The sequence below is a fragment of the Tetrao urogallus genome (assembly GCF_951394365.1).
Source record: "Tetrao urogallus genome assembly, chromosome: 15".
NCBI classification, from domain to species: domain Eukaryota; kingdom Metazoa; phylum Chordata; class Aves; order Galliformes; family Phasianidae; genus Tetrao; species Tetrao urogallus.
Genome location: NC_136828.1, coordinates 2,194,623 through 2,214,552, shown reverse-complemented (window position 1 = coordinate 2,214,552; position 19,930 = coordinate 2,194,623). Strand labels below are relative to the sequence as shown.

The 19,930-nt window shown below is 43.2% G+C and overlaps 1 protein-coding gene across 1 annotated transcript in view; it reads left to right on the top strand.

The window, feature by feature from the left end:
- Positions 1–3,666: 3,666 nt before the first annotated feature.
- The window catches only part of DNAAF8 (dynein axonemal assembly factor 8), a gene marked incomplete at both ends in the record, with an annotated part of 82,733 nt that continues 66,469 nt past the window's right edge, over positions 3,667–19,930 (top strand). Inside the window, 9 exons of the mRNA XM_079542677.1 lie at positions 3,667–3,813; positions 5,650–5,763; positions 6,906–7,382; positions 8,290–8,392; positions 8,779–8,917; positions 10,148–10,294; positions 11,065–11,130; positions 13,755–14,126; positions 15,896–16,052. Coding sequence (XP_079398803.1) covers positions 3,667–3,813; positions 5,650–5,763; positions 6,906–7,382; positions 8,290–8,392; positions 8,779–8,917; positions 10,148–10,294; positions 11,065–11,130; positions 13,755–14,126; positions 15,896–16,052 — 1,722 coding nt within the window. The remainder of the gene's footprint in view (positions 3,814–5,649; positions 5,764–6,905; positions 7,383–8,289; positions 8,393–8,778; positions 8,918–10,147; positions 10,295–11,064; positions 11,131–13,754; positions 14,127–15,895; positions 16,053–19,930) is intronic.

Here is a 19,930-nt window from a genome sequence, read left to right as displayed (position 1 = left end):
TCTGCCCTGAGTAAACAAAGCAAAGGAGACTTTCAGATGCTGACCTCTGTCTTCCACAGAATCCTGCATCGCCTCTCAGCTCTGCAGCTCTAAGGTGCCCCAGACGTGGAAGGTGAGGTCAGCTCAGAGGCACAGAGTTTCAAATTCCTACCTTTATTTCGATCCCCTCCTTACCCTGATGTGGTGTGAAGAATTAATGCTTGTCAAGGAGTTTTGGGGGCAGTTCTGTCTTGCAGAAGTAGACTCTGGGATTTGAACACACTGGAAAAGAAAAACCAATAATGCTAAAAACATCTTTCAAATCACATTCTAAGACTTCAGAAAGCCTGGCTTTATCTCCTCCATTTTAATCAGAATATGCCTAGGGCAGCTTTGGATGGTTACACAAAGAGAAGGCATTAAACTCCTACTTCAGTGCTGATGGCACACTTAGTGCTGCACAAAAGAATGCAGTCCTTGGTCTGCATGCTTCATAATTCACAGAGAGAATTAAGAACCTGTGTCAGAAGAAGCACTAAAAACACCTGACCTGAAGCACAGCCTAATCTAAGGTTTAGCTGTTAATAACAACTGCCTGCTGCTCTCAAAGTTATTTACCACCACACCTGAACAGGCTGCACACTTCATTATGTCATCGGATCATAAGCAGATTGCTTCTGCTGTCCATCATTTCTGCAGCAGCCCAGTCCTGTCTGTGAATCCTGGAAACTGCTGCAGTGCTTTGAGCAGCAGTGCACCTGCCCCACTGCTATCTGAGCACATCCACCTTCTGCAGACAGTAACTTAATTACAACCTAACAATTTCAGGACTGCCTGAAAGGTTTATTTTCCATCCACAGCCTTGGGGAACAATTCTTTATTAATCATTTTAACTACTCACAGGAGAGCTTTCTTGTTTGGCACTTCATAAAAAGCTCTTTGACACAAATGCATCCATCATCTGAGGTCTTCAGCCGTGCTTTCAGGCTACATCTGCATCAACTCAAGGAGAAGTGCTGTCTCAACACCTCAGTCTTGCTGCCTCCAGTGCAGCACTTCTGGGGTTTGATGGATCCCACCACGTATTACATGGGGTAACAAGCTAACAGAGACATTTTTCCTTCCTGATAACTTCTTGCCAGTTTAACTCCTCAGACCGATTCATACAGGGGCTACACAAACATCACATTTGGCACCAATTAAAAACAAAGGAGAGACACCATAATTAGCCTTTCAGTAGCAGCTCAACTCCAGAACATTCCAGAACATTCGAGACTTTCAAATTGATTCCTACTAACCCAACTCTGCTCAAAGTACTTACAGTTTAGAGTTTAAAACAAATGAAGGTTTCACTCCACACTAACCTGAAGCATGATGTCAACTGAGCAGTCATCTGAGAGAACACAAAGAACTACTGAATGGAACCCTGAGAACAACAGAAGCAATCAGAAACTAAAGACTAGAAAGAAAAGACTGACTGAGGGTGTCTGGTCTAAAGAAAAGAAATCTAGGGATATGCTAAGAACTCTCAAGCACATAAATGGCTGCTGCAAAGAGAAAGAGGTCAGATGTAACCTGCTTCTTGTGGCCACAATGAATAAGTCAAGATGTAATAGGCTTAAATGGTAGCATAGAAGACTTGGGCCAAAATGCATAGGAATTCCTACATAATTAAAAACAGATTGTGACAATCAGAAAGGTCAATACAGTAGAGGATCAATAGAGGAAATAGAGGAGAACAGTAGCAAAGGGACCAGCACAAATGGAATGGTGTTACAAAAGAAGAGAAGTGCTCACCCATCTCTGGAGATGCAGGCTTACAGGGAAAAGTCCACAACAGAGAGATCTCCAACCAGAGACCCTGCCCCAGTGTCAGTCAGCCCTTAAATGAAGTCTAAAAGAGGTGCACCCAGACTCCACTCCTTCCAGTCTCACAGCTAAATTGCCTCCACCTGTTCTCCCAGGTCCTTTCCCCATGTGCTCAATGAGTGGTTCAGGCCATGACTCAGTTCCCATACACAGAAGTACTTGGATGGGTTACCACTAAAGATCTGACGGTTAAAAATAAGCTGGATGTCACATCCCACCTGCCACACTAGGTCAACACCTCAGGAACATTTACAGACTCTTCTCGCATTATGGCAAAGCAATTTGCTTGACATCCATTGGAAGCCTTCCTCAGCCCCACGAGCCAGACTTCATATTTCAGTGCATCATCACTTATGGACTCACCAAGATCAGAACCCTGCTGCGCTGAGCCTCAGAGCAGGCGGCCACCACACAGCCCTGTCCTCAGGGTGCAGAGAAAACCAGAATGCAGGAAGAAAGAAAGAAACAGTAAGAACTGTCATGAAGTCTGCAGTGATTAGCACCTTAGCATCCCTCTCGGAAGGATAACTCCAAGAAGCGACGTTAGAGAAAAGAGCTGGAAGAGCAGCATTAAAACCTCAGGGGCCCTCAGGCCCCAGGAGGGCAGGCCAGGCCTATACCCACCGCGGGTCGGCATGACAGGGCGAAACGCTCTGACCGCACTGCTGCGGGACACACCGAGGCTCCGGGCGGCGCAGCGCTGACCGAGCAGACCGCTACAGACAGCCGGACCCCGCGCGGTGACACAACGCGCCGCGCTCCTCACCTGCACGCCCGGTGGGCTCCACTACCGGAAACGCGCGCAAAGAATACTGGGAACTTCCGCCCCGCCGCCCGCTAGGTACTGTGAGTCCCAACTGGCGGAAGAGCTAAGCCCCGCCCCCCGCGGCAGCGGGCCAATAAGTGATGCCGCTCGCAAGGGGCGGGCTGTCGAACAGCCAATGGGATTCGAGCGCTGCGGCAGGGCGGGCGCTTGCAGTAGGCGTTCCGCTGCCTGGCGGTGGTTGAGGTAGGGGAAAGCAGCCCCAGCAGGGCGCGGGGCTGTGCTGTGCTGCCGCCGTGTGTTCTCCGTTTATCAGCTACTGTTCTTCACCTCGCTCCGCTGTAGGGGCCGGGACGTACGCTGCGCCGCTCAGAGGCGCCCAAGGGCTGCTGTGAGGGCAGGGGGGCTGGGCCGCGTTGCTCGTGTTGCTATGGCAACGCAGGCGCCGGCTGAAGTGCGCGTGCGCAGCGCTCGCCGCCATCTTGGCAGCTGTTGGTTCTGGGTGGTGTAACGCCCCGAAGCTGCCCGCCTTTCTTAGGAACGGTACTGATGCGCGCCCAATTTTGATGACCTAGAAACCACACAACAAAATTTAAGAAGTGAAGCTTTTACGAGCGGGTTAATTTTCTGACTTGTTGGAACAGCAGTAGTGCCCTGTTGAGCTGTCCTGGTTGCTCTTACACATGAGAAGGAAACGTGAAGAGGGAGCTTAAATTTGACCTCTTAAAAAGAGGTCAAAATCTAATAGATCATCTGGTCTCAATTGTGATACAAATGCGGTGAGAAAAAGCCAGCATAAACCACTTTATCTGTCATCTGATGTGTGAGGAGGGGAATGTGAAAGAAACAGGGAAGTAAGGAACAGCTGAGGGTGGGCAGCCCTCCCTGCCAGGGCAGCTGCGAGAATGGCCTTCCCTAAGGAATCACAGTCCTACCATGGGAGCAGTGAGGGTTATGTTGACCCTGAGTGCACACGCTTTGTTCTTGCTCTGTACTGATGTTATCCTTTTCTTTCTTGAGGTGTGCTTTCATTTGGTGGAAGGTTGGATGTTTAAATGGCCTCAGAAGGGCAAAGTGAGGATGCTGAGCGTCCATCTGAGCTTCCTACAGCTCCTGTTGGGAGTAACAGCAGGTTTCGATGGGGAGATATACTTGCTGCAGTGAAAGATCAGCTCCCATCTCTGGACTCTGACACTTCTACAGTAAGCACTGCAACCTGACTGTGTTTCTCACTGGCTTTTAGAAAAAAATCCCTGTTCATCGCAGGGGAGTTGGACGAGATGGCCTTCAGAGGTCCATTCCAACTCTAAGGATTCTACGACTATGATTCTATGTACTTGTTTATTCTGACTGTTGTGTGTATATTAATCCACAACCTTTTATTTTACCTCTAATAGTCAGAGCATAATAACCATCTTTTCTCACTGTATTCTTTGGAATTGAAGGTGGGACTGATTTTTCCAGGTGCTAAATAATGCCAGGTTAGGAAGAGATGGGTAGTGGGCATCTTGCAGAATGACCACACATTTTTTTCTTAGCTTGTTTGGTCGAAAATACAGCATGAAAAAAATCATACAGCTGACTTAAAATCAAATGCTAAGATTTTATCCTGGATAATATTGTGCTATTTAGGCTAGTAATGTGCTGTCCAGACAGTAGGCTATTAGCATGGTTTTCTATAGTTGAGGGTTTCGGTTGTATTCCTGAAGTCTTTGTGGTCCACTGAAAAAGCATTTGGCAGATATTTGATCCCTGGTTTCTACTTCTTTCCCTGCCTGTAGCCAACTGTTGATTTCTGTTCTTTAATTCCATCTGCAAAGAAATATAATGCTGTTAACCTTTTAATAGAAAGCATGAGATTTATAGAAACTGTGAGGCATTTTTCACCGTGCTGTTTTTTTACTCGCTGGGTCCTAATGGCTGGAACAGGCTGCCTGCTGACAGCTAAAGATCTCTGCTCACAGGACTCAACAATCTGGTGAAAATTCTATTTTAGTTACTTAAAGCAACCGTGGCTTTTTAATATGTGTTTATGCAGTATAGATTTAGGGCCAGCACTCAGGGATGATTTCTGGTCATTGTTGTTCTATAGGCGTACAAAAAAAGTTCTGACAAAGTGATCGTTTTGTATCTTCGTGCCAAATAATTTATAACCCTTAAGTCATGTTGAATCCTTTTTTTTTTTCTTTTACTCATAAATAGCATCCAAATTCTTCTGTCACATGTGGAACAAATTTCCTGCTGAAGGAACTGCAGCAGTCTGCTTGGCACTTATGTGCTACCTTTAATTTGCATTCAGAAGGTCTGCTTGTGTGATCCCTCTCCTGCTTACTGTACAACAGTAGCTTGCTGAGCCTGTGGCTTCAGAGCTGCACCTTTGTCCCAAAGGTTTCCACTTGTGGGAAGATACATTTATGTGTCTGAGATCTGTACCCCTATGGGCTGTGCTCCTACACTGAGAGGAGGTGCTGACAAACAGCACGTTTTGAAGTACTTTCATTGTCCTGAAATGCATTTTATTAAAAGGAAAGAAGTTGCACTGGAATTTCCTCCAAGTTAGGAAAAAATAATTATGCCAGAGGGAGTTCTCCAAAGTGTGAGCTATTGAAAATGCATACTTAGATAAGCTTGGAAGCTGGGTCCTGGCTTCTGAGAAGCTGCTTATTCTCTTTTTGTTGCCTGTGTAAAACAATTAATCTCAAACACCTGTCTTATGTTCAGATAAGGGTTTTTTTCCAAAGCTATTTAAATTCTGCCCAACCGAGTGCAGCAATTTCACATCTGATGTGTTTTTGTTTGTTGTCTTTTTTTAATTTGTGGGGTATAAACTACTGCTGTAGTTTGCTCAGATGTTAGGTCAGTGTAAAGCAGCCGGAGCGCTGGGCTATCGGGCTGCCTAATGAAGGTGTAACTGAAAAGAAAACTGGTTTCTGAACTTCAGTCAAGTGGTGACAACATGGAGTTTGTCACCACAGAATGGTGAAAGTCACATTACAGGTTTTCATTTAACTTCTCTTTTTTTTTTTTGTCGTTGATAGTCTGACTGTGAGAGCGATGGGGAGCTTTTCATCTTCCAGCGAGAGCAATCCAACTTAATTCCTGACCTGTCAGATGAGCTACTGGAATTTTCCCTGGAAGACTTAGACATGCAGGTTGTGACCGTTGTGTGCAGGCTGTATTGCTGTAAACCCACCCTTCCATCTGTTTCCACTACAAACAGCTGCTTTTATCTGACCAGTTTGACTGAGTGCTGTGACAGAAGAGCATGGAGTCCAGTACTTTCTCCCATCAGAAATTAGATCTTCTCCCTTTAGTGACCCTTTTAAGCTGTCGTTTTTTAGATCTTTTCTTCATGCTATCGTCTCTTAGTTTTATTTTCCTTTTACATTTTTGAGACAATGACACTCCTTAGCTCCAACTGACACAGATGCCCTCTTTTATTAAAATGCTAACTAGCCTTTTCTTTGCTCATCGTCCTGTCTCTCAAGGAATTTTTCAGTCGCTTCTAAATCTAATCTTGTTCTGAATAATGTACATAATAAAAAGGGGGAAGGTATAAATTTTTTGTGTAATAACAAGTGCACATTGAGATACAAATCACCAATTTCTAGTCAGAAAGATCATACAAATACTTGTAGGCTGACAATAACACCAAGTCCTGAAGGAAGATGCTGCTCACTGACTTTATGGACCTTTCTGTAATAAGCTCAGTACTGGAAAATTACCTGCAGCTCAGCTGCTGAGGAGTTCTGTCCTCAGTTTGTGCATTCACAGAAGCACTGCCGTGGCTTCTAAGTTTCTGAGGGTTTGAAATAGTTTCAGCCATTACTTTGTGTATGCAGAAAAAGAATTACTATGGCAGTATATTAATGAGGATCAGTATGAAGCTTATCTCTTGTACTGCTATTCTGAGATAAAATGTTTACATTACATCTGCAGTGATGAAGACTAGCCATCATAAGAGATTATAAGAGAAGCCAACTGAACCCATTTCATCACGGGAAGGCCAACTTACTGTGCTGCTTTTCCCCATTCATTAATCTCAGTGTAAGAAGTGTTGTATGGTGAGCAGATAGAGGGCTAATAAATGTCAAGAATGTTTTTTAGCACATCCTAAAGCTGTAGTCTTTGCAAAGTGAGGTCTTACTGCTCTGTGGTGGATGTGGTTTGTGCTGTTACCAGATGGTGACTGAGCCAGAGCTGCTATCTGCCAATCATTTGTTTTGGTTTCCTGTCAGCTCCTATAGCTCAGGAGATGTAACTTTTTGCATGTATATATTTCCTTTACTGGTAGAAAACATGGGAAAAGAAATGGAATGGAGATCTGAAGAGTCTTGGCCATCAGGAACAAACAGATGGTGCTCAAGTCATTTCAAAAGAATATGTTCAAGTGATTAAAGACGAGGCTTCCAATCTTTCCAGCCATACTGAAGAAATTCCAAGCCAAATGGAAGCTGTTCTTGAAGAGTCTCTTGCAGATTCCACAGATGGCCTTGAAGAGGAAGAATCAGGAAGGCAACAAGCCAGGGAAAAAGGGAACTCTTGCCTTAATACATCATTGTTATTGGAGGAACTGTGCAGTAAAAAAGAGAGAAGAAAGCTGATAGAGACAAAGATACTCTCAAAAATATTTCTAGAGCCATCACCAGGCCACGCTGAGCTAAATAATAATCCTCCCTCACGTGGCATGAGCAGAAGTCTGGAAAGAAGTGCTAAAGAAGAAACTTCTGCAGCTGGCCATCTTCAGGAACTAACCCATCTGTCACTGCAGGTAGGTGGCCCAAACACTTTCATGGAGTGCTGCTCATTCAGTAGAGAAGCTGCTGTATTGCTTTGAGAATTCTGCTAAAATAAGGAACCAAAATGCCAGACTCTGCACGTGACAGCATTTTACTTTGTTGCTTTTGCTGATGTCCTGAATCTGGGTTTTCTTGGGTCACGTGCTATGCAACCTACCAAGAAGCTGTCTTTGTCTCATGGGGATGCCACTGTGTGTCCATAATGGTAGCAGAAGTTGTTGCTCAGTAGCATGGTTAGTGATCTTATTCACAAACACCAACCATGGCATCTGTCCCTAGGAAAGCAGGGATCTATTTTGTTAGTTAAAACAATGAGCTTTTTGGCCTTCCAGCATCTTGTCTCTTCTGTAGCACTATGGTAATATCAATTCACTTGGATTATTCATTTCTTCCTTAATGTTTGTATTATATAATGAACTTATGTGTTGCTTGTGGAAATGCTAAGTCACAGCCTGAAGCAGTGATGGAGCACCTGGTGGGAGGGCAGGGCCAGCCCAGGGGAGCTCAAGGGCATGCAATGCACTGAGTAACCAGAAGGGCTGGAGCCAGGAACCTCCCCTTCCCAGCCCTCATTTAAGGGCTGGCAGTGGAGATGAGGGCACCTCCTGCTGGAAATCTCTGCCTACCTGAGGCCTTCCAAAGGTATGCAGCTCCTTTCCTTTGCTTCTGTGTCTGCACATTTGGGCTCCTCCTCGTTTGCTGTAGCCAAGGACTTTGCCACTATTATCATCCCATTATAGTGTTACACTTCTGTATTTAGTGTGTTTATGTATGGCAGAATAGCCAAGCAGATTAGCACCAAGAGCTGAATTAAAGGAGCTTCTATTTTGTAGCAGCCTTTTGATGGTGATTTTTCATCGCAGTCTGGTTGTCTTTCAGAATACCAAGAACTGGGGTCTAGACAAGACTTCTGCAGAGCTGAAGCAGCAGAAAAATACACATAACACTCATGCAGAAATTGCCTTCTCCTCAACAGATTATGGTAATGCTGTTCAACTAATACCAACTACACTGAAAATATGTAAAAACAAGTGAAACTCAGTTTTGTATATTTCTCATTCCCTGCTACATCATCTTGGATGTGTTGGTGATAGTGGTGGTGGGGTTTTTTGACAATTTCTTTAGAACACAAAGCTTCCTCTGGGTCTTGCTTTTGTGGTTTGAAATCAGTGCTCTGTGGCCTGCAATGGCCCAGGGCAAGGCAGATAAAATTTTGCAGTTTGTTTAGTCAGAGCTGGATGACAGTGGTGTCTTTATCCTTTCCCTTCTCTCTGGCTGTAGAGAAAGGTACAATGGTGAAAGGGTATATTGGGCAGTTCAATGACAGAAGACCACAAATGATTTTTTTTTTTTGCTGTTCTCCTATAGAGACCTTCAGAGGTAGATCTGAAAAGCAGCTCATGGAACAATTAGAAGAGCTGTGTGACAGGCAATCCAGGACACTGTCTTCACGCTGCAGGTGGCCATCAGCCAAAATCTCCATTCAAGAAGAGCAGGAGAACAAGAAGTAGGTCCTTCCCTCCAGTTGTCATATACAGTAGGTAGTCATTATTAGCAGTAAAAGCTCATGTTGTGGCTGGAATATGCTACAGCGGTGTTAAAGGAGGAAGCTAGGTCTTGGTCATTCACATATGCTTGATCATTAACAGTCAGTATCCTGCTACCTTAGCATTCTCCACCAAATGTGAGTTTTCTCTACATCTTAACAGACACACTTGAGGAAATCAGGGGAGCAAAGCTGAGCAAATGGTCATGGCCGTGTTTTTTGTAGCTTTGATACTTCTAGGGTTTGCAGTTTCTTTTGCTGCTCCCAATCTAGCTGAAGTGTGAGATGCCTTTTTTCTCTTTTAAGGTATTCATTTAGATGTCAATGTGTTTTGCAGGATCCTTTGTGAAGGAAAGTGGTTTCCAGACTGCTCAAAATCACTGGTAGTGGTACAGAGGTGTATGGGACCTATTGAGTCAAAGCCTGAATTGCAGATTGAGCACCTGGGAAAAAGACCTGGTCAGCCCTGGGAGCACAGGTGGAGGCAATTCAGCTGTGTGAGGGGAAGGGGTGGAGCCTGGCTGCACCTCTTAGACCTCATTTAAGGGCTGACTGCCACTGGGGAAGGATCTCTGGTTGGAGATCCTTTCCTTGTGGACTTTTCCCTGTGAGCCTAGACATTCAGAGATGGGTGAGCCCTCCTCCTGCCCTTTGTTATTACACTTCCTCTGTCACCATTCCACCACATTGATCCTTCTGATTGTTACAACAGGAAGTAACAGTGGAACAAGCCTATTAAGTGAAAGGTGAAAAGCATCCTTGCTGCCAGAGCAGGGGAAGCCATGAAGGTGATTTGCATTTTCTTTATGCTCCAAAGGATAAGATGGGATTGCCAAAGGAGGCAGAGAGGAAAAAGGGGCCTGTTTTTGCTGATTTGTGCTGGGCTCTTTTCAGACTCACAACTTCTTTGGTACTGTAGCTGTCTGCCTTTGTTCTACAGAGTAGTTTTATGATGTTGGCTTTTAAGAACAAAATATCCCTCATCATGCTGCCAGTGATCTGTATTCCTAAGGGAGCCTGAATCTTACAGTTCAGTTCTGAAAGGTGATGGATAGTAGGCAGAATAAGAGACTGCAGTAGCTGAGCATTAAGCTCCTTTCACAATCCAATTTTTATTGTAATCCGTGCCCCGCAGGACATCTTGTGTTGATAAGATGCAGGAAATGCTGAAACAGTGTTTTCTATACTCAGGGATGTTGCCTTCCTCTCATCTTCACCAAGTTCTCTGAGGATGGACGCAGTGAGATTGCAGTGCCTGCCAGAGCCTCTAACTGTGTACGTAGATTTAAGAGATGCTGAACCACAGAAGTTGGTAACGTTCCCTGATAAGAAACAGAGGTAAATTCTGGCTTTGTTAGTAGTGAGAAGTCAGCAGCAATCAGTGGAGAATTGAGATGCAGACAGAAGGCTTCATTCTTGTGAAATGTAACTTTAATTAAACTTCTATGACCTTAGTAGGAAAGCATAACCCATAGCAGGGCATGCAAGTACTCTGAAGAGAGGAATAACTTTTCTCAGAACAAGTACAGGTGCAGGAAAGGAGACAAACACAGAAAAGACATGCAAACTGTCCAGGGAATAACACTTAGAAAGTTTTCCATTCTCTGAAGAAGTGAGCAGTGACTGCAAGGCAATGCTTGCAGCTGTTGGTTGGAATTGAGCTAGCATTCCGACAGCTTTGATTATGGAATGGCTTTGCTTGACTATGTTCATGGCAAGCAGCTGCTGATGCTGGTATCTCAGTCTCCCATGTGATAAGGAGGCCCTATATAGTCAGTTCTTGGAAACCAAATTCACCTCAATCTGCAACAGATTCTAGCAAAGGTGTCTTTTCTTAGAGGTGGAGGTGCCTGAGATAGCTCTGCTCCCTTTTCAGGATGCATGTTTATGAGAACCCTCTTTAATAAAGAGCAAAGTGCAGCTAACACATGACCTAGGGGTGCTTGAATTTTTTTTTTTCCTGGGATAATAAGATTAGAAACTATCGATAAGGCCTAGAGATCTGCCCAAAAACTCTCTCCTCTTTTTCCTGATGGCCCTAAAACTTGAATCTTGGAAATGACCACAAGTCAATGCTCAGTTTGAACACTGTCCAATTTATTTCATAGTGCAGGTGACAGCTCCACTGATGAAGATGAGACTGTGTCTGTTATGGACCAAGAAGAGAGGAAAATGTAAGATTCTTTACCTTGACTGTAATTCAAGTGATGTGATAATTAACTTCTGAAATTAAAATTATTCCTTTAACAGTGATTAGAGTGAGAGCTCACACATGAAAGTATCTCTGTTTCTTGTATTTACATCAGAAGTGTCCAGCCTAATAACAGAAGTGTTTCAGCCTGGACCCAGAGTTCTCTTGCATGCTAAAGATACTGAAGTTAGACACCAACTGTCAGTGTTTGAGGCTGTGTGGCACCTTGCCTCCTTACAGCTGCGTGACAACACTTTAAAGAAAGTAGACATGAGTGGCTGGGAAACCTGGCTCTTTCTACAGGCAGGTTTGAGTGCTGTGAGAGCTGTTTTAAATTTCAAAAGACTCAAAACCCTACTTTCAAAATGTTGTAGGGAATTGACTCAGTCACACCTTTATTTTTAGAAATAATAAAGTAAGCTGGAATGTTGGTTTAAGCATTGAATACGTTGTGTGGGCAGGGATGCTCACAGCTCCCCTTAATTGTTCTTACATGTGTTCTTATGTACGGTTATGGAATCCTGCACTGTAGATTCTTCAATAGGCACAGATGCCAGGCCTTTCCTGTTACTAAATTCAGGCCTTGATTCATACTCATAGGTGGTTATTCATCCCTTTAACGTGAAGTAGGTATGTCGGATCTTAAGTATTTGACTGCTTTTATCCTGTGTTATATTTAGAAGCCTGGTGCACGGAAGTTCGCATTTCAGCAGTGCAGTGGGCAAAGAGGAACATTCTGTATTGTTTTGCCTTTGATTTTAAGTAGTCTGAAAGAACAAATGATTCGACAAGGAACAAAGCCAGCTACTCAGCATAATTTGTAACATCTAATCCCAAACCAGCATAAAGCAGGGATGAGAGATTGCTTGGGGAACTCTCGCTGGCACTGACGCAAATGCAGAAGTTACATCAATGTAAATCTGGAGTGATGGAGAGCAGAGCTTAGCTGAGTGCATTTTTATCTGTTTTAAAGTTGCTGAAGTAAATACACATGAAACACGTGGCAAACATTCAGTTCTGTTTCTAAATAAGAAAGCCTCATCTCAGAAGGGTGAGATGCTAATCTCCTTAATGTGAGTTCAGTGCCATTTTCCATCTTACCTGGATGGAGCTATTAAACAGAGCTGCATGTTCTGTAGCACAATGTGCTTCCATGTTAGGGCCTTAAGTAGAGAGTGATGATAGCTGGGCACTTTCTTAGCATAGGAAAACACTGTTAATTTATCCCCTGAGTGTTCAGATGATCAGTGCCATCCCTAGCACTGTGCTGTAAGGCTGTTGTCCAATACATGCTTCCATCCTAAAATTCCTGCTTTGTTTTCTGACTCTACTAAAGCAGGCAGGAGAGCACAAGGCAAATTTGGTTTTCTTACTAGAAACAAAGGTCAGTAACACTCAGGAACTTACAGATGTGTTGGTAGAATCCTTCTTTCTTTCTCACCTGCTCTGTTCTTGTCTGACTTACTCTGTGGTAGAGCTCGAAGGCCTGAGGTTGGTGTTAACCTGCGACTCTGACTGTTTCAGGACATTCTTCTAGATTCAGGAAGGAAAAAAAGAAAAAAACAGCAGGAAAGTAATCACTAGCAGCCCACACCTGTGCAGATGAATTCCACTCACAGCTCAGAATCTGAGTTCTTTGTCTTGTAAATGCAGGGAATGTTGTACTACCCACAGAATGTCTGAGTTGGAAGGGAGGAATCGTCAAGTCCAAGTCTTGGCTTTGTACAGGACCACCCAAATATCAAACCATACTTCTGAGAATGTTGTCCAAACTATTGTGGTTTAACCTGGGAGGCAATCAAGCAAAGCCCCGTACACTGCGCAAAACTTGAACTCCAGGAGACTTGATGCCATGACCAATTCTCTCCTACTGACCTTGGTATCCAGTGGGAAGGGGTTAATGTACCTGTATTACTTAGGAATCTTTAATGCTCTTTAATGCTGCAGCTGTCAATGTTAAATGTTGATACAATGGCTGGAGAAATGAGTTTCTTAATGAGAAAAAGTGCTTTTTGGGTTTTCTTTGTTCTTATCAGCTGCTACTTAGGAGTAGCTACAAATTGGTGGCAGTTTTGTAGTAGATAACTTGGGAGCCTCATTGCTGAACAGAGCTACAAGGCAGAAGAGTTCTGTCTGCTTACCCTGTCATGATAGGGCACTTCACATGGGAGAACAATCACAGTATTGTACTACTAACAGCTCAACACCCCATGGACTGGGAGGAGACACAGGTGAGATGAAGCTAAACACCTCAAAATGCAGTGAGTTATTAGATGGACTCTTCCTGTATGTGTGTTTGAGTTCCAATGCTCATATCCCAAGAAGACAGAAATTTGCAGACACTGATTTCCATGCTGACATGCCATTTGTTCAGGGCTCTTATACTAATTCTCTACTGACTGTAATCCAGAAAAGGGAAACAAATTCCCAATGAGATCAGATCATGTTCTGTCACTGTCTTGTTTGTTGTTTATGTGCTGGTACTGTTATCAAAGACTATTATCTGTGTTGATAACCCATCCTTGTTTTAAGATGCCCCCATGAGAAATTCTTCAGTGTGGGCTTTTTTTAAAATGCTCTATCTTAATTAAATCTTTATTTTATTAGCAGGAAGAATTGGTCAGGGAAGTGTCAGCTACTGCAACAACTCCGTAGAGCCCGTAAAGAGGCCTCAGAGGTTCTTCACAAAGCATCTGCCCCAGCTGGAAGACTCAAGGGCACAAAACAGGATCCAGAAAGTCTGGAAGAGATGGATGCCTTTAAAGTCAGTCAAAATCAAAATTTTAAAGTGAGAGAAGGGATGAATGAGGTCATTACCAGGAAACTGGTGAGGCTGGAGCCAGAGAAAAGAAATTCTTCCTTGTCAAGCCAGAGAGACAATGGAACTGATACAGGAACAAAAAATATAATGAAAGCTGAGAAGGTTCAACATTCAGGAAATGCTTCAGAATCTTCTCTACCTACAAAAGAATTTCCAAGGTATCACACAAGAAAAGTCACCAGTGATTTTCATTATGGCTTATCAAATTGTGTGAGATTAAAGAACACTACTTGCATGGGATGTGAGTTGGAGCGAAAGGTTGTCTGGTTTTCTTACCTAGGAAGTCAGCTAAGCCTGGCAGCTATTGTAGAACATTGTGGATGCAGACAGACTTAGTAGATCAGAGAGTTGGACTGAGATTAGACCTAGTAAGTTTGACCACTTCCTCTAGGTTTTGAACCTAGATAAAAGGAGGATAACAGCATTGATCTGCATTGTTAAGGATAAAACAGATTTACTACAAAAAGTATCATAGAAAATGGATCTGGAATTGTCTATTCCTCTGCATCAGTGTAAGCTGAGCTACAGTCTAATCCTTTCTTCCTGATCTTTATGCAACCTAATCTCAAAATCTTCAATGGTGAGGATTCCCTGACTCCCCAGGTAGTACATTTCACTGCTTGATTATTCTTACAGTTTGAAAGCTAGCAGTTCATCCAATTTAAATTATCCTGGCTCCAATTTAAGTTTATTACTTCTTGCATTCCTGATAACATGGAAAATGACTTATTCCCTTTCTTGGCATAAAAAATACCTGTGCAAACTGAAAGTTGTATAGTGTCTCCCTGTATCTTCATTTCCCCTGAACAAAGCAATTCTAACTGTCATGAAGGAAAGAAGGGAAAGAACTCAGAGAGCAAAGTGTAACCACGAGGAGCTGGTTATACCACAGGAACACTCCAGAAAGCTAAAAAGGAGAAACAGTAACAATTGAGGCAATCAGAGAGCTTGCTCCAGTTATTCCTCAGGCTCAGTGAAGTGCATTCAGGCCGAAGTCTAATTTCAAACTGAGATCAGGTGGCCGACTTGTGTACCTGCCCATCTATTTGGGAGATCTCCTTTATGCTGAGTTATATTCTGCCCACTGTTTTCAGCATGACACTTAATATTTTGATATGGCTCACAAGCCCTTGGAAAAAGATTATGATCTGCCTGCTCCAGAGCCTTACTTTTTCAGTGTTTAGCAGTTGCCTACCTACCACTTAAACACTACAGCTAACATGTACTTGGTTTAAATGGCACGTGGTTCACTGTGGGTTGTTTTGTCAAGTGATTCCTGATGTTAAAGCTCAATGCTGCTATCAGTTCTGTAAAATACCATTTTGTCTGCCTGTTAGCCTGCCACATAGATGTGGCTTGGCAAGCTGTTGCTGAGTAAAATATCAGGATGGTTTTAGCAAATTTCTGTTTTCTTTCTTATAATCATTGGGTACCTGAGGCTTGCAAGCTTGTGAAGAAATTGAACTTAGTGTTTGCTGTGGAAATGGCAGATGAAATCTTGCTGCAGACATCAAAATACAGAAAGGCAGGTCTTGCTTTGGGGAAAACTTGTCGCTGTTCAGCACATAGAAAAGGAAACAGAGTCAGAAAACTATTTTGGTGAGGGGAAAGGGAGTGAAATCTTGAACAAGTCTCTGCTAACTGGCATGTTTTGGTATCCAGCCAGTTGTCACCACTTATCAGAGGTTTGAGGTCTGCTCTTTTCCTTTGCTATTTTTACATAGACAGTTTAAGCAATGACAATTTCTTGTGGTCCTCTACCTCCAACACCATAAGTGTTTTTTAAGACTATTCTAGCCTTTCAAATCATGATTCACCCTCAAGTGTATGGTATAAATATAAGGGAAAAAAATGTAAACGGGAGAACAAGGGTGTCTTTCTCCCAAGTAAAAAGTTTAAAGCAAAGAAGTATCTGTATATTTTTCAGGACAGAAGAAAGTAACAGAGAGCTATCCCAAAAGGAAGAACAGATGAAAGAGAAGCACATGAGATGCAGATTCCAGGAGCAGCTGGAGAGATGGCAGCTTCAGTCAGTTTCTGGAAAGCAGCCTATGGCAGAGAAAGCACCTGTTCTGTTCTACATGGTTAGTAGTTCAGCATAGGACTGTCCCTTTCAGAGTGACTTCCTGGCCAAATTAGATGTGGTCCTAGAAGCAAGAAGTCACTGTTGTTGCACTATTTAAAATCTGTGGGATGTTGTTTTTTTTTGTGGAGCAGCATTACCTGTGTGGACAAGCAGTCCTACAGCTCTTCTCTCATGTTAGTGACATTTCTTTCATCTCTCCTGTATGAAGTGTGCTCCTTGTATAGCTGCCCACCAGGCTTGGTGTGTGAGGGCATGGCAGGAGTCCTGGCTTGCTGAAGTCACCAGGCTCAGGCACGTTTCCTTCACTGGAGCCAGACTTTCACACATGATCTTTCATAACTTTTTAGAAAAATATGTTTTCACTGTTGTACTTCTGAAACAAAGCCTATTCTGAGTACTGTCTAGCAGCTTTGTACTTCTCTTCTGTGGGCATTTTTAAATAAACTGTCATTGAGGATTGTGATTTAAATAATAAATCTGGCTTTTGGCTGGAGCCCTGATTAGGGGAACATGAAATTATCCTGTTTTTTTCCTAAAACGTGGCTCAGGGAACAGAGCAGGGTTCCTTCAGAGAAGGTTTGTATGTGTAATCCTAATTCATCCTTGCACTGATTTCAGTGAGCAGAGAATGTAAGAGAAGATAGACTGCACAGTTTGTCCACAGGTGCACCGTAAGGACTTATCTGGACCAACAGCACTGATACAGTGTGACCTAAGCTCAGGGCTGGACTATTCAGCTGTGCTTGGTTTTTAATGAATTGAATGCTGCATTTCTGCGGATTAAGAGCTCACTTTTCATGTTGGATTAGTTGCTGTCAAGAAGTACAGGACCAACAAAGTAGCAGGTGAATTCCTCCTGTATCGAGCTGCTCTGGAATGGACAGTGCACTGCACAGGGCTCTGTTCTCTTAACACCTTCAGTCCCTGTTCTGAAGATTGCAGAGGTTGAGAACCCAGCCCTCAGACTTGCATCTTTCTCAGTCTGCTGGGAGGTGCTTCCAGATTCCAGTTAGCCCTCATTAAGATGCAGGCACTTTCTCATCAGAGATGTACTTGAGCTTTGCTAACTCATTCCTTGCAGCGTACCGAGCGATTACGGGATTGTTCTGCATCTTGATCGTTTCCCATATTTGCTGCACTGACGCCAATGAAATGAAGATAAAGACCTGGTACTGCGGCTTCTCTCGAGTGCAGCTCAGGGTGTACCTACCCTGTAGTCTCCCTGTAAATGAATCACAGTGCAGATGTACCCCTCATAGCTTTAACCATATTACTGCCAGTTGGTCAAGGCAGCGTCATAAGCTAATTGATGCGGCCCAACTGCTGGCTGGTCCCTACACCAATGGTCAGAGCGCGTGGGGGAAACGTGCCCAAACCTGCGAGGCGCTGTTGATAGATACAAAAGCAGTGCAACCCATCATTTTTACTGCAGCTATTTTTTACTGCGTCTTTGCTCTTATTTCTTCTTCAGCAATATTCATTATTAAAATTAAAAATGAAAAATGGATCAGCATCATCCATCAAATGCGAGTCATTTATAAGATTACTTGAAATTTGTCTTGACAGCAGCCTTTTTTATCTTTGAGTTAGAACAGGTTTCTCTGTTGTTTTTTATTTTTCTTTTTTTCCTCAGCTGTACACAGGAAGGCAGAAAAACTTGAATGTTTTGACACTTGAAACTAAAGAAGATGTAATTTGGCAGCTGCTTCTCTCAGTGAAAATATCTAATATCTATATATAAACATGTATACCCAAAGAAGAAGCAAAAACGTTTGACAAAGTAGCACGCTTTGAAACTTGTTTTCGAGTCCTTTGTTTTGGCAATGATAGATGTTCAGATCTGGAACACTTGTCATAGTTTCCAGAATTCCTCTGACCATTTTTTAATGTACATAAATAATTGAATAATAATAAGAGAGGAAGTTTAGAAAGTCTGTAATTAGTGGAGCTGAGGCGCTCAGAAAGAAATGTGAAAAAATACAGAATAAAAGTTGCATTATAGTTACATTAGAGTTCTTGTCTAAAATGTAAAAGCAGTGAAATTCAGATTTAATATTGCTGGTTTTTAACCTAGTTCAGTCAGGCTCTGCAGTCCTCTGCACTCTGTAGGATGCACTAATATAAGCAAGGATCAGGTTTGCAAGTTTGCAAAGAACACTTTCAAAGCTGCATGGGTGACTTGAGATAGCAAGAGTTAACTTTCAGGGTCTTTCAGCATCTAAAGAGGGGGCTGATATGCAGTGGCATTTTTGCATTTTCAAGACAAGCAAGTATCCAGTTCCCATGAAAACTGGCAGTTTCATTCTCCGAATTCTACCTGTCATTCAGATACCAAGAAATGCAGACTGCTCATGCAATCTGACCCAAATCTTATTTTCGAAAATGCATGGTGGAGTCTAATTTATTTATTTGCTTATTCTGCCCTCGCCACAACTTTCACTGAAACTTAAGGCTGACATAAGTAGCTTTCTTCTGAAAACAGACCCTTAGCCACATTTTAACCTTTAGATCCAGTTCAGAGCTGATTTAAGCATCTGCTGTTTTGCTGAAAGCCAGCACTGACGTAATCTGTGCTGTAAGGTCAGGTTGAATTAATAGCTTAAAGTAACATGCAGGTTTTGGTCAAGTGTTTGAGCTGAGTGTTATTTACAAGGGGGATAGAGAAGGAATGTTGTGCAGCGTGTGAAGCAGTTACGTGGAAGGTGTAAAGAGAAAATGGGTGTAGTGCAGATGTTAAGTCAAGACTTAAAGCAGTGATTGAGCACCTGGGGGGGAGGCAGGGCCAACCCAGGGGAGCTCAGGTGCATGCAATGTATTGAGTGACTGGAAGGGCTGGGGCCAGGATCCACCCCTTTCCAGCCCTTGTTTAAGGGTTGGCAGTGGAGGTGAGGTGTCTTGCTGGAGATCCCTGCCTACCTGAAGCTTTCTTAGGGTAAGCTGACTGTTTCCTTTGTGTCTGTACCCACAGTTGCTGCACTTGGGCTTATCCCCATTTGCTGCAGCCTAAGATTTTGCTACCCTGCTATTATTGCTGTTCTTTCCATTGTGTTATAGTGTTACAATGGATTTGGCCTGTCATTTAATGGATCTTGTCTATTATGGTAGAGTAGCTTAGTACTAATGTTGATTTCCATATTATATTGACATGTTGGTAGGATGCAAGTAATAATAGTTGCTTTTGCCTGGCTCAAATCTGATCTATCTATTTATTTTATTGTTAGGGAGCAACACAAGCAGGTTGCTCTGTAAGGGAAAGCGCACCAGGAGCTAAAGGTGACAGCGAGGCAGGTAGGGATGGGGACCTCACTATCAAGGAGTGCAGTGCCCAGAGGAGCAGATCAGGTCCAGTGAGGGTAACCAGCTGCTTACTCTGCAATGATGAGGTAGGTCCAAGAGCAAGGCAGCAAAGCCAGATTGGTGAATTAGGGGCAGAGTTAGATGAGTGAAGCATATGGCCAGGCACAGGTGTACCTGCAGTGTAGCTGGGTCAAGGACAAGTAAGTGTCTCAGCTTAAACACAGCTCAAAAGCAAAGAGAGAGTAGCCCAGCAGAGGCTTCATGCAGGTTTTGTTTCTTGCAGCAGCAGCAGCATCAGAAGTTACCCAGCTGTGCTGTGTCAGAACTGGCCTTGAACACAGGCAGCTGAACTGCTGCAGAGGGTGGTGCTCATGGCCCTGATGCTTCTTATCCATCTTTAATTTACCACACAAATGTCAGTCAGTTTTTCTTAAATTCTTACATTACTGGGACAAAAGGCTGTTTTACAGTAGGGCTACAGTTTGATTCTCTGTTTACCTTTTTTGCTTTACCATGCTATGGCAGAACAAGATCATGTAGTTCCAAAGCTATTAGGAACCACCTTGTTACCAGTACCTT